The following is a 15,169-nucleotide window of genomic DNA, read 5'->3' as shown; positions in this document are numbered from 1 at the left end:
CAGCCAGCACCCTAAGAAATTTTGATAGTGTATTCACCTGTTGCGTTATTTTCTTCGCTCGCAAGCGTACGGGTCATGTTTTAATAAAGATGAGTAAAGTATCATCCCACAGAGACTGAATATTTGTAACTAACATGAATTAATCCTATTTAAAGCTACGAAATTTCAAGGTTTTATAAAACTACGAATATTTCAATAAAATAAAGAGATAAATCACTAGCAGCGAACAATTATGGAGAGAATTTTAGAGGTGCGACTTTGTTCAACCTTCCACCATGTTTAGTTTTCAAGATATATATATTATTAACTCTTCAATTCATTAGCCTAGAATTCAACTATTATCTATCCCATTTCCCAAGTGATGACATATATTAATTATCTAATTTAGATCGCAATATTCCTATTAACAATCTAATATTAAATAATATGGTTGACACAAAATTCTTCAAGGCTTCGATAGTGTCATACGCCTTCCAGCAATATAATCACTAACGATGTGTTTTTATATGTCTTGTTTATAATTCCCTCTCCCGAGTGATGAATTTAAACGCATAAGTCTATCAACCTATGGCCAGTAGAATTGAAAGACAATCAAATCAGAAAAACACAAATAAATTAAACAAAGAATTCAAATAATAATATCAAAAATCCTAAACATGGTTTTTGGTATCACTACATCGTCCCTCTAGATGAGAGAATTAGTTCATGACAGAATGTAAAATAACATAAAATTAATATAATCTGAAAATATTCCATCCCAACAAAAGTATTAAGAAGAGGAAGAACAAAAATATATGTAGAGGATGCGTCTCCGTTCTCGGATGAAAGCAATATCCATCTTGTATTGTGTTCTCCAACCTTCAAGCATTTTGTTCTTCCTTTTTTTCTCGTTCCCCTATGTGTTCAGCCGCCCTCTTTCTTTTCTTTCTTCAATCTATTTTGATCGTAATCCCTCAAAAATAGGTGAATAAATCTTTATAAAATCAAGAGTCCAACTTTCCAAAAATTCTTCACTCCATGTAGTTTCGCGAAGCTATAAAAATCGCGTAGGTGCACCGGTCTCCCTGATATTTACGTGTAAAATAAGAGTGAAATGGCGTGGGGGTGCCTATTTTCTGCGTGGGCGCACTAGTGCTTCTGATTTTTAGCGTTCCAAACATGTGGGAAGGTGCAGGGGCACTTAATTCTGCATGGGTGCACCTCTCTTACTGCCTTTTGTTTCTACTTCAAGCGACAACAGTGCAGGGGCACTGTTTTTCTGCGTGGGCGCACTGGTCGTGCTGCCCCAATTTTCTCCAAATTTTATTTTCTCCTTTGTTGCACTTTCCACCACCATATTTGTTCCCTTTATGCTCCATAATCACCTCATAATTGTCTTGCCTCCTACAAATGACAAAAACAACACAAACACATAATACCGCTCAAGAAGAAACAAAATCCAAGTTAAATATATGCAATAGAAGTGTAATAAATTGAACTTATCAAATCCCCCAAAACTTAGAATCTTGCTAGTACCGAGCAATATAGAATAAAACAAAGAAAGTAAGAATAATAAATCAAAACAAAGCAACGAACTAAGGTCATGAAATCTAGTGATTGTATCAAGCCTCAGAGATAATCGCGTGTTCAATTCAACATGCTCAAGAGTTTTTCGTGTGTGTGTGGATTTGCCAATCTCATTTAACTCATCCAACACCCAGATAGATCCATGCTTACTGGAGAACTTCATAAACTCATAAATTCCGCAACTCACGTTTCAAATCACAATCCATTAAGTTCAATATTTACTCACAAAGTTCAAATATTTACTCACACAGATCAAAAGGACTTTTTAGGTCAACATTGGGTCAATCAGATGGCTGTAAAACATATCTCCAAGAATATATCAGGAATAATCAAAGAGTCAGGATTATAGCGAAGGGATTGGATTAAATTGTCTTTTTATGCTTCGGAGTTGGAAGTACGAGTAGCGAAAAATATTATTTGCACTGCCAGATTTTGCATCCGGATTCCTTCTACTCCATACATTCTCTTTATTTTTCCTTGTATTTGGATTAGAATTTTAATCTCTTTTTTTTTCTCAAGGCCTCCCCTCACCTTACTTTCTCCGCCATTACATTTTTTTTATGTTTCCAAATTTTTAGCTACTCAATTTTTTTTTTACTTCCCATGGCTATAGTGTAGCTAAAAAGGTTCACTTGAAGGCTCAATTGATTCAAAAACTCCTAAATCATCTATGTGTTCATGAAAATCTACATGCGGTTCAAGAGAAAATCACAGAGTATTTAGAATTTATTTGTCTATTTATAATCACCAAGTGTACACAAATGTCCTCTAAGCATCAAGAATGGTAGATGTCATGGCTTTATGTGCATCAATTTTTGAAAAACTCAGAAAGATTGAGAACACAACTATATTCATCTGCTCAGCTCATTTTTTCATCATTGGCTACAACAATTACATCTTCCACGACTTCATCACAACATAAATCAAAAGCACAATTTTGTTTTTCAGCAGGAGTTAAAGTAAACAACTAGCAGCTAAGAAAAAGACAAACCCCCCAAACTTAAAACTATGCATTGTCCTCAATGAACAATAAAACAAAAAGAACAAAGGGTTGCACATACCTCTGGTGATGACCATCAGTAGTCATCGCTCTCTTCATCATCATAGAAGGTGTGGTGGAATTTCAATACTTGGATTCAGCACACAACTAGAACTCACAAATAACGAATATATCAATGGAATGATGATCAGACATGCAAATTCAAATATAAATTAAAAAAAAACAAAAATAAAGTATACAAGAAAAATAACTAATAAAAGGATATAATGCTTGGGTTGCCTCCCAAGAAGAGCTTTGTTTATAGTCATCAGCTTGACTATACGCCAGTGTTAGCCCTTCACTGCCACTTTGTTGGAGGATTTATTCTTCTCTTTGACCCTCCAAACTTTGATGATTCGGTCTCTCTTCTTCTTGAATTTCTTTACAATCCGCTTCACTATTCCAGGCTCTTTGTTTGGCTCTTCAATCACTTCAAGTTTGTAACATTTTTCAGCTCTTCCATCTTTTCTCAATTTTCGGTCCTCTTGCTCTTTCTTTGAGTGGATTTCTATTCAAAAACATTGGAGGTGACCTGTTCATCTTCAATTTGCATAGTAAATTCACCTTTTTTTCACATCGATCTTTGCTTCTCCAATAGCTAATGGTAACGCTCAGTCGTGTCGCGTCCAAATTACCCGACTCAACTCAAATAAATAAAATATGCAGTATTGAGAGTAGGGATCGTTCCCACGAGGAAAGTAAAATTTATCGTGTTCTTAAAAATTACTAAAATAAAATAAAGGGGGTTTGAGGTTTGAAATTAAATACTAAAAATTTAAAGAAATTTAAAATAAATTTTTATCACTAGCATGCAAGATCAAAATTCTAGCGAAGAAATCAATTAAAAAAACCTTGTTATAGATCGACTACCCCCTTGAAATTATTCATTCGATCATCGATTATCTAAAAATAATTAATCCTAATTGAATATTCATCATTAAAAATTTAATTCCCGTTTCACCTTAATCTTAGTTAACTTGACACAAGCGTTCTAAATTAACCCTTATCAATGAATCAACCCAGTACAAGCGATTAGATTTAAATTCAAGGCAACATGCAAACTAGTAAAACTGATGAATCTAAACAACAAAAGCACAAGCGGTTGTATTTAATCTAGTCAAGAGATGTTCCTACAATTTAATAAACTCACAAGCGGACGATTATTAATTGCAGTTTCTTTACAAATTTGATGATTCAAACAATTACGGAATTGCATTCTAATTTAGCAGTAGTTTGTATAGCTAAATCCTAGTGTGATCAATCCAAAAATCTCACATACAAGCATGAAATAATCCAAAAAAACTTTTGATACTCAATAATAATCAAACACTGAAAATTTGAATCTCACAAATAAATAAATTCAAGGGCTTCTCTTTCTCAACCAAGTTCTAAAGTCTAGCCACAAATATTCATGAAATTCACAAGAAAAATCAAAATAAGAAAAGAAATCTAAGAGAAATTAAAAATAAAACCTAGCCGCCAAGCGTTCTTGGTATTATCCCTTCTATAAGTCTGATAATAAAATATGAAAATCGGAATATATCTCTAATATAAGGCTAGAGTCCTTAAAAATAAAGTTTCCTAAATTAAAAGTTTTTTCTTGAACTGCGCATCTCGCTCGATCGGTTAAGTTCAGCAGATCGAGCGAGATTTTTTATGTTCAAATCTTTCGTCTTTCCTCTTCTGGACGCTCGATCAGTGAAATTAAGCAGATCGAGCGGGTAAAACTCTGTCTCTAAATTGCCATAACGCCCACTCGATCAGTGAAGTTTAGCAGATCGAGTGACCAAACCTCTGACTTCCTTTCCAGCCGAAATGTTTCATCCTACACAATAAAACCTAAAGCATGTAATGCAGACATGATAAATGAAATAAGAACAAAATACTTAATTAAAACACACAAATGCATGCAAAACAACAACAGAATGATATTAAAACATGCAACACAAACACGACTATCAGCTAAGAAAGGTCGTCCCAAAATGATAGGAACATGATGATCTTCTTCAATGACAAGAACAAAGAAATCTGCAGGAAGTAGCAACTTGTCCAACTTTACTAGTACATCTTCCACCAATTCACATGGAGAATTGACTGATCTATCCGCCAAATGCAACATTACTCTGGTGGGATTCATCTCAGTTAAACCAAGTTTCTTATAGACAGATATAGGCATTAGATTCACACTCTCCCCAACATCACAAAGTGCGCTTCCCACAAACTGACCTCCTATAGCACATGGGATCTTAAAACTACCTGGATCCTTAGGCTTTTGTGGAAGATTCTTTTGAATAATAGCGCTGCATTCCTCAGTTAATGTCACATTCTCAAAATCAACAAATTTCTTCTTCTTAGACAAGATCTCTTTCATAATCATGGCATAACTCGGCATTCTCTCTAAAGCTTCAGCAAAAGGGATATTGATATGAATTTTCTTGGAAACTTCCAAGAACTTAGAAAACTGAGCATCCAATCCCCTTTTCTGGAACCGCTGAGGAAAAGGCATGTGGGAATATCTGGTATTTCTCTCAATGTAGATGATTTTGTCTTGAGGCCTCTTTTTGATTGATAACTTGGTGTCTCTACTGCCACATCCTTCTTTTCCACTCTCGAATCTTTGGTGGCTTGACCAACTTCATTAACATCTCTAAGAAATGATAGCATTGCAGTGCTCCATAGGATTTGTTTTAGTGTTGCTAGGAAAGATTCCTCTCTACTGATTATTTATGGCACTTGCAATTTGACCAATTTGCATTTCAAGAGATTTCATAGTGGCACCCATATTGGTCACATGTGTTTCAAGGTTGTCAAGCCGAGACTCACTTCTATCTAACCTCTTAGAAGACTCAGTAACAAAAGTACTCACCAAATCCTCTAACGATGGTTTACCCTCTCCCATTTGATTGTTGAACCTCGGTGGAGGATTTAACACATTATTGTTGTTGGCATATGAAAATTTTTCATGATTACGCAGCCCGGGATGATAATGATTTGGAGGAGGGTTACCTCGATATCCACTGAAATTTTTGTTGTTTGCATATTGAACTTGCTCCACGGTTCCTTCTAATTCAATAGAATTCATTATGGTAGCAACTGCTGCAGTCTCGACCATTTGGTTTCCCTTGTTCATTGTTGCGATCTGTGAATAAATAGCGGCCATTTGTGCGTACAATGCTGTGAACGCGTAAACTTCATAGATTCCGGCTGGTTTTTTGAATTGTATTTCTTTACTTGGCCACTGATAGCTGTTTATAGTCATCTGCTCGAGAATGTCGTATGCCTCTTTTGAGTATTTAGAGAAAACGGACCCACGAGCTGCAGCACTCACTGACATCCTTGTTGGTCCATTCAACCCATTGTAGAATAACTCAATTTTCTTCCAATCTTTAAAATTGTGAGTTGGGCATCTCCGTAGCAATTCCTTATAGTGCTCCCATGCCTCATACAGTTGCTCTGAGTCCTGTTGATGAAAGGTGGTGATCTCAATTTTTAATTGAGCAGACTTGGTTGGCGGGAAGTATTTTGTCAGAAACTTGGATGCCATGTCTTCCCATGTGATGTTTCCCAGAGGCAGAGATTGTATCCAGCTTCTTGCATTGTCCCTAAGAGAGAAAGGGAACAGTCTCAGCCGGATGGTGTCCTCAGCAACACCATGAATCTTGACGGTATCTGCGATCTCCAGAAATATTCGCAGATGTTGTTTAGGATCTTCAGCTGCCGATCCTTGGAATTGATTCTATTGTACCATATTTATCAGTGCCGAATTTAACTCAAAATTGTTCGCAGTTATGTCTAGCAATTCCCTTTTTTTATTTCTTCAATCTGTTTTGATTGTAATCCCTAAAAAATAGGTGAATAAATCTTTATAAAATCAAGAGTCCAACTTTCCAAAAATTCTCCACTCCATGTAGCATCACGACGCTATAAAAATCGCGTAGATGCACCGGTCTCCCTGATATTTGCATGTAAAATAAGAGAGAAATGGCGTGTGGGCGCCTATTTTCCACGTGGGTGCACTGGTGCTTCTGATTTTTAGCGTTCCAAACATGTGAGAAGGTGCAGGGGCGCTTAATTCTTCGTGGGTGCACCTCTCTTACTGCCTTCCGTTTCTAATTCAAGAGACAAAGTGCAGGGGCACTATTTTTCTACGTGGGTGCACTGGTCGTGCTACTCCAATTTTCTCCAACTTTTATTTTCTCCTTTGTTGCACTTTCCACCACCATATTTAGTCCTTTTATGCTACATAATCACCTCATAATTGTCTTGCCTCCTACAAACGACAAAAACACCATTAAACACATAATACCCCTCAAGAAGAAACAAAATCCAAGTTAAATATATGCAAAAGAAGTGCAATAAATTGCACTTAGCATCACCCTCCCTCTTTACACTCTCAACCAATCCTAACAAGTGGTATCATAGTGAGGTTATTATCTTGCCCATGAACACTATCCAAATATAAATTCATTCAGCCAAATTCCCATGTTCTCCAAAAATGACTTTGATGATTGGAAAGTACGCATGCAAGCTCATCTCTCTGCACTGGATGATGATATGTGGTATGTCATCACTGATGGAACTCTCACCATTACTAAAGTCAACACTGCTGTAGGAATATTTGGTGAAGGACCACAATACATTGAAACCAAGGATTGAATGGACTATCGAGGACAAAAAGAAAGCAAATATTGAAAATGTTGTTAAAGATATCTTGTACAAAACTCTTGACAAAAATACATTCAGCAATATCAAGATGTGCAAAACTGGAAAAGAAATCAGGTAAAAACTCATTCAAATCTATGAAGGAAATGAGCAGGATAAAGAGAATAAGTTATTCGTGGCAACACAAAAGTTCGATAATATCAAAATGAAGTCAGGAGAATCCATGATAGAATTTGATGAAAGAGTTAGCAGTATTGTGATCGAACTGAATGCCTTGGGAAAGAATTACCCAAACTGAGAGATTGTACTCAAAGTTATTCGAGGTTTTCCTAAAGAATGAGATGTAAAAACTATGGCAACGAGAGAGCCAAAAGATCTGAATAAACTCGAGTTACATGATCGATTTGCTGATCTCAAAGCTTATGAGTTTGAGTTGAAGATTAAAGAAGAGGATCAGTCTACATCTCAACTGACCAAAGATCTACCAGCAGTCAAAATGGAATCTCCAGCTCCAATGGAAAGAACTGCTGAACAATTAAGCAGTGATGCTATGTCATTATTTGTGAAAAAATTGGAAGATTCATGAGGAAGAATCAAGAAGGATCCCACAGGAGAAATTTTTAGAAGAAAGAGTCAAATGATGAATCAAGAGCCTGTTTTAACTGTGGTAAGACAGGACATTTCATAGCAGATTGTCCTAAACCAAAAAAGGATGAGAAAAGATCAACAGACAAAGGAAAGAAGAAATTTGAAAGAAAGAAAAGCTCAAGAGACGCAAAACATACACCCATAAAGAAGCATGAAACACTTGTTGCTGAGGAGAGTAAGTGTAATACCCCAAATTTATCTTAATTGAGTTTATTTGAGATAATCGGATATTACAGTTTTCAAGAGCCGATTTGATTTTGATAAGGGTCTATTTTGCAAATTTCGGATTTTTCATGGACTAAAACGCAAAAAGTGGAATTGTTATATTATTTGACTTGACCAAGTCATTACTCATATTCCATCAACCCATTCAAACCGTGTCCTCTCCATTAGAGGTTACCAAAGCTTTCAGATCCCGGTTTCCGGTCGATCCGTCCGTTAGAATTTTAATCCAAAGGCATATTAGCGATCACGGCAGCGAGAGCTTTGTTCTATCGTAAGTATTTCTCCGATCAGTTATACTTCTATTTTCGGATGTTTTTAGAATCGATTGCGTTTTGGTTATGTTGCTCTTGATCTAGTTCTTATCGTTTATTCTCAGTCGATTTTGAAATATAGCGTCGTTCGGATTTGTTATGATTTTGGAAGCATAATTCAAAAATGGGGGTTTTGTGATTTGTTGGATTCGGATTGTTATTGTTGTTTTAGCATTGCTTTGAGTTGTTTGCAATTCTGTACTACTGTCTGTGTTTCCGGTTTGATCGATTTATAGTCGTTATGCCGCCGGTTTGAGTTTTGGAATTTTGAACTGTTTGAGTTGTTGAACTTTTGGCTATTGAGTTTGTTAGTCGTTGTTGATAATCTTTTGCCTACATACAGATTTGTTTGAAGTTGTTGAGCCCAGAGTTAGCATTAATCGATCGTCAAAGAGTTGGACGAAAAGCGGTAAAGAGTTACCTTGAGCCTTTGTAGTTTTAGGTTATATGGATTTTGATATAACCTTTTATTGTAGTTTATCCAGAGTTGGTTCTATTGAATCGAAAGGTACAAGCAGTCATTGTGTTAGAGGGATAGCACGCTCGAGACAGTTGGTTCTTGAGTTTTCCTTAAATCACATACTTGCATCAATACTTGTTCTAGAATGGGAAACTTGTATTTTGTTGTTTGAACTTTGTTATTATGGCTTAATGCTTTATTTTTTTCTTATGCATTAATCTCGAGCCTAAATCTTTGATTTCAGTGGGATGTAAGCCCTTTTGTTAGAAGATTTGGGGGCTATAATCGAGTGGCCTGGGTGTAGAGGTTCACCTAGTGTCAGCATACTCTTTATAGTCACACCAAAGTCTAGGGGATTGAGATACGTGGCACCACCTCGATCGGGAGAGTCAGTGAGTTGTTACGTGACCTCATCCTTGGATCCCAAAAGCATAGCAGCAATCCCTTGTTTTTTAGAGTTGTATCCCGATTTTTAAAGACATGCATTTCATTTGTCTTAACATTGAATATGTTGTATTTATATCATGTTATTGATATATTACTTGTTATTGCATGTTATGTTGCTTTTACTGGGAATATCATTCTCACCGGAGTTATCCGGATGTTGCTTTGTTTTTTATGTGTACTTGACAACAGGTGGGGCAGGATCGAGTCAGAGAAGACTTGGTTAGCATCGAGATCAAGGAATAGAAGTGAGACTCGGTTTAGAAGTCAAATCAGCATGTCAATCTAGTTTATGTTTTGAAGCATGTTGAGAACTTAAACTTGTTGATTATGTTGTATCGTTTATGCGAGTATTGAAGTTTGTACGTTGTTGTTGCATGTATTATATTCATCGTTATGTATTGAATGAATTTTGAAGTTGAGTTGGTAAGTTATTTTTCTGGTTTTTCTGTTCAGAGGTAGCCCACTCGATCGGTAGAGTTTAACCGATCGAGCGAGGGAGCTACAGCCTTTTCTTTATTTCTAAAAAAAAGCTTGCCCGCTCGATCGGTTGAACTTTATCGATCGAGCGGAGCTGGTGTTCATCCGGGGCAGTAAGTTTTGAAATGTTGCTCGCTCGATCGATTGAGTTATATCGATCGAGCGAGGCACTGTTCATTTCAAAAAAAAAATTCTTTTATTGCTTTTAATCTTGGATCTTGTATGCTTAATTATTGTTTAATCCGAGATTAGTTGTTTAGAACCGAGGTCTCACAGTAAGGCCAAGTGGGCTGAAACTGATAGTGAATCAGAGGAATCTGACTACTCTTCTAGCTCCAGTGAAGATGAAGAAGAAGTAACATGCTTAATGACCAATGATCATGAAAGAGCATCTACAAGTGAACAGGTATTTGACTTTAGCTCAGATGAATTTACCAAAGAGGATCTTATCACAGCACATCATGATATGGCCAATGAGTACCACAAACTGTCCATATCATTCGATTAAGCTAAAGCCAAGCAAGAGGATCTGCAAGACATCTCAACTGAGCCCAGCTGGGAACAAGCAGTTGAGAGAATCAGTCTTGAAACAGAGATTGCGAAGCTTAAAATTGAGAATATGCAATTCAAGACAAGTTTCATGAATATTACCATTGAAAATCAAAGACTAAACAGTCTGATAAGTTCATGGAACAAGTCTTCGAGTTTGCTGATAGAAATGCAAAATTCTCAAAAACCCACAAATGACAAGAGTGGTCTAGGGTTGGGAAAACTGATAGCATTGACGAGTAAAGTACTCCCCAAAACTGAACATGTGCAAAGGTATTTATATACACTTTGTACGAGCATGTTTGGAAAATGAACATGGAGAAATCTATGACAAACCAATCCTGAAAGTTGGCAAAGAAGTTGAGCAGACGAACAGGAATAGATTTGGAATCGGTTTTACTCTAGAGAAAGCTAAGGCTTAGCCCATAAGAAGTCCTGAAAGGACTAACAGGGTTCAAACTAATCCTATGAGAGGAAATCAAAACAGATACTATAATCAACAACCAGTTTAGAAGTGATATCGACAACTCAACGATTTGGGAAAGGGAAAAAATATTTTGTGTCACAAGCACACCACCCTCCACGAACTAGGACACAAAATTTAGCACAAAACTATAGGAACACTAAAACTGGTAAACTGATTAAAGTAGTCCAGATTTGGGTTCCTTAAGGATTAATATCTCATGGACCCAAATATATATGGGTACCAAAATTATTCAAACTTGTGACTGCAGGTAACAGGTGTTGAAGAAAAACAAATGATTCATGGTATTTAGACAGTGGATGTTCAAAACACATGACTGGAAATGCTAAACTGTTGTCTGAACTGACCAAATGCAATGGACCAATGATGTAGTAACCCGTATCCGAAATTAACGATTAATGAGTAATTAATCATGTAATCATGTTAGATTAAATAAAACATGATTAAAGAAATTTCAAATGGGTTAACAGAGTCCAAAAATGGATCCAGGACACTCAAAAATGGCCGGGAAGGTTCCGAGGGTTCGGATGGTTAGGAGGCTCCGAACTGGATCGAAGGATCCGAACCTAAGATCGGAGGATACGAATTGGTTCGGAGGATCCGAACTCGGATCGGAGGCTCCGAAGATATTACGTCATTGGTGACATCACTAATAGGACTTCGGGGGATCCGAAGTCAGGATCAGAGGCTCCGAACAGGAACGGAGGCTTCGAAGTCAGGAACGGAGGATTCGAACCAGTTCGGAGGATTTGAAGTTGAGTTCGAAGGCTCCGAACTTTTCCTATAAATAGGGGTCCGGAATTTCATTTTCAACTCGCACCTTTCCTTTTTCTCTCTCAATTCCTTAGCCTTCTAACTCAGATCTAGGGAGATCTAGGCGTCCTATGGAGAATCCGGAAGTGGCATAGCGATCCTGTGGCCTAGTTTTGAGGCAAGCGACAGCAAAGGGCTAACGACGGACGCAAGTATAACTTTGGCTTCCTAAAAATATTTAGGAGTATGCAATAGCTTATTTAAGGCTTTTAGAGCTTAATTAATGATGCATGAGTAATTGCATTGTTGAGTTGATGATAGGCTTTGGAACCTAGAGTGGGACTGCTAGGAGTCTGCGTTAGAAAGGTACGTAAGTACTGACTGAGATAGCCAGCAGGTTTTGCATGCTTATATGTTGCATTTGTGTGCCATATTATTATGCAGCATGTGCATATCATATTGTTCCTGTCCATCTTTTGAGATGAGCCATGTAGGGACGCTCAGCCCTGTTCGGACATTTGATGTCGAGCTCCCCGCGACCGACGGGTTAGCCGGCACTGGCATCTGGAAGACATGGTCTACGTCCATTAGGAATGAGCAGTGTACGGAGGGTTTGCTCTACGGGTTGTACCACTCATGTCCTAGGCGCCATTACTGAGCAGTTGTATACAGTTATCCCAGATATGGATACCCTGTCGTTTGCATGCATCATATTTGTATGTTTTACCCGTGCTTTCGTATTGAGCTTAGAGCTCACGTCCAGTTTTTTCTGTGTATCTGGACACCTCATTCGACGGGGCAGGTGTAGGTGCATGATTGAGTACCAGGAGCTTGGAGTGGCCAGTGACCTTGGAGGCAACAGGATTATTGTAGGTTTTTGCCTTTAGACTTATTTATTCTATTGAGTTGTATAATCGAATTTGATTAACCGGTTGTATTCTGCCGATCTTCTTTTTTTTAAGTTTTCCGCAGCGATTTATTTAATGCATACTTAATTATGCTTTTAACTCTGATTAGGTAGTGGATCCGGGTTGAGTCGCCACATTTATTGGTATCAGAGCATGCATGCAAGAGACTTGGGATATAGTATTAAAAATTTGGGTTATCCTTATAGGATTGATGAGACCTTGGAAGAGGTGATGGTGCGGCGATTAGGTTGCCCGAAGACTATCATCATCTGCAGGATTTCTAAAGATTTGGCTTATGGGAATCCATCAGGTGCGGACAGGAGAAATTGATCGTATCCAGAGATTTCTACTCATGTGGATCCTAGCTTTGGATCGAGTACCGGATGAGAGGCAGTGGCAAAGGATTGGTGGGGACTTACATGATGTTTGCATCTGTACGGTCATTACCATGATGACACTACTCTGAAGATTCTCCAGTCTTAGTTGGAGAGATTGTCAGATAGACCTTCACCAGGGAATGCCTTGAGTGCCTAAGGCATGACAGGTTTCAAACGTAAGGTCTTTAAACTCATGAAAAACATGGTTTTGCCGGTATGCTTGTATCGATGCGTTCGGTAGGCAAATGGGAGACTTCATGTTCAAAAGCATGATTTGGTTACAAGAAGAAAGCTGATGGTAGATCGTGAGCAGGAGAGGTCGACTGAGAGGCACTGATGCAGAGCATAGCTGGTTAGCGAGCTCGAGTTAATTTCTTCGGAAGTCTTGGAAGGACGAGATACCGAGGGAGTCAAGCAGGAGTACGCTTGCATTGATGCGTGTGTCAATTAGAAGCTTCATGCTCAAAAAATGAAGACTAGTACGATGATTTAAATACTGTATTGTTGTAATTGTAAACAATATTTCAATTGTAATAAATCATCATACTTTGGTTGTATCATTTCAAGTTCGTTTGTACATTTTATTGTATTTTGAATACTGTGTGTATTACATGGGATTGTAATCAAGAAATTGTACATAACTTGAAACAATGATATGTGTATTATTAATTCAGGAATTCGTGAGTGATTTCAAGTGATTTTGCAAAGTTTTGACATGACGTGAGTTGATTAGTGTTCAACTATTGTAGCTCATGGGATTTGAGTGGACCGACTGTGACTGTTTGACTTGCGGTTAGTCTAGGAGTTTTCCTAGGATTGACCTAGTTAGTCAGAAGGCTAAGATAGTGCCAGCGATGAGTGGACTCATCTAGAGGCATTAAGGGTATTGTTCGGTTTAGAACATCTGGGCTTTGTTCTAGGTTGTTTCCTTAGAAAAATAGGCTGTCTGACCTTCGTTACGTTGAGACTTGTGATGATGGATTTTCATCGGGATACCAGGTCCAGTATATGTCGAGAGTTGTGGACTATGACCATGACTAGACGTGATGGGGCGCGACCCTATGTCAGCATTACTCTGGGAGTCTTTGTACTTCAGAGGTTTCCTGGGAGCCTTCGTGCTTCAGGATTGGCGGTGGGAAGACTACTCAGTCTAGGAATTTGGTAGCAGTCACAACAGGGTATGACCTTGGATTGGATATCAGGTTTGATATCATTGGTTAGATATCGTCTAATTTTGTCTAAAATATGGTTTGAGTGTTCTGATATGAGAACCAGTCTTGGAGGGTTTCCTTGACAAGTGTGTACTATGAGCAGGTAGGTTTTAACCTTTGGGTTACTGCTAGACGTGTGGATCTATTAGGAAGATGGATTTCTACCAGCAATGACTAGGGGTTGTCATCATAGTTGTGGTTAGGGTTTCCCTAGGATAGGAGTCATCCAAGATACTGGATGGGATGCTGTTTTGAGACTTTGACTCGAATAGGAGAATTTCTTCATGATGATTAATCTCATCAGTAATAGGATTATGTCAGACGCTAAGGATTGTACAGAGCTATTTGAGATATGAGGGAAGTGTGGCCTATACCCATGAAGCCTTGGTGGTTGTCCAGGTGGGTTATCGTGGTAAGCTACCTTAGTCTTGAATTGTTGCACAATCTTAGCGAGGGATATAATCAGAAGCGTGTCCGGAGATTTTGAGAATCTTTGGGATTCGTTAGTTATGCTTCTTGGACTTGACAAATCGTGATGTTCATCCTGAATGAACGAGGCAAGGATAGTGAGTCCATTGTTTGCGCTAAGTAATGCCTGATATTTTCAGAGGTTGAGCGTAGGATTTTCCATGGGATGGAAATGGTGTAGGTTGATAGATCGCGAGCAAATCTTGGGCTTAGTTCGTCTTGATGTTTGCCTTGGGTGAACAAGACAACGGTTGGTAATGCTAAAGTGGCACGGGATCTGTACTAATGACTACTAGTGGCTATTGGCTAGCTCTGTCAGAGTTAGGTTGATTAAGTTCAGTGTACGAGACAGCTATCAGTAGTAAGTCACGAGATTGTGTCGATAGGCTACTAATAGCTATTGTCTGGTTATCAATTATGGGTGTGTTGAAACCAGAGCAATTTGGGTATTCCAAGTGTTGGGAATAGTTCGTTGTGGCAACAGAACCAAGTTGATCTAGCCATGTGGGATGGATGATCAGTGGTGGTCTGATCTGATGAGTGCGATTCTAAGTAGATCGACGAGTTCGATTTGTTGAGCTAAT

The 15,169-nt window shown here is 38.1% G+C and overlaps 1 protein-coding gene across 1 annotated transcript; it reads right to left on the bottom strand.

The window, feature by feature from the left end:
* Positions 1-1,226: 1,226 nt before the first annotated feature.
* LOC140878901 (uncharacterized) lies at positions 1,227-6,828 on the bottom strand. The gene is made up of 5 exons (XM_073282525.1): positions 6,765-6,828; positions 5,323-6,328; positions 4,557-5,238; positions 4,398-4,444; positions 1,227-1,383 (listed from the first exon to the last, which is right to left on the bottom strand). Exons 1-5 carry the CDS (start codon positions 6,826-6,828, stop codon positions 1,227-1,229), a joined length of 1,956 nt encoding a protein of 651 aa, XP_073138626.1.
* Between the last annotated feature and the right edge of the window lie 8,341 nt (positions 6,829-15,169).

Source organism: Henckelia pumila, chromosome 2, assembly GCF_033568475.1.
Source record: "Henckelia pumila isolate YLH828 chromosome 2, ASM3356847v2, whole genome shotgun sequence".
NCBI classification, from domain to species: Eukaryota; Viridiplantae; Streptophyta; class Magnoliopsida; order Lamiales; family Gesneriaceae; genus Henckelia; species Henckelia pumila.
Note: the sequence above shows the minus strand (reverse complement) of the source record. Positions and strands in the feature narration are given on the sequence as shown.

Coding starts and splice junctions, on each gene's coding strand:
- LOC140878901 (XM_073282525.1), bottom strand. CDS start 6,828: ATGGTGGTGGAAAGTGCAACAAAGGAGAAAATAAAAGTTGGAGAAAAT. Junction 5,239..5,322: donor GCAAGTGCCATAAATAATCA/GTAGAGAGGAAT, acceptor ATGTTAATGAAG/TTGGTCAAGCCACCAAAGAT. Junction 1,384..4,397: donor GGCTGGAAAGGAAGTCAGAG/GTTTGGTCACTC, acceptor TGTCATTTGTAG/GAGGCAAGACAATTATGAGG.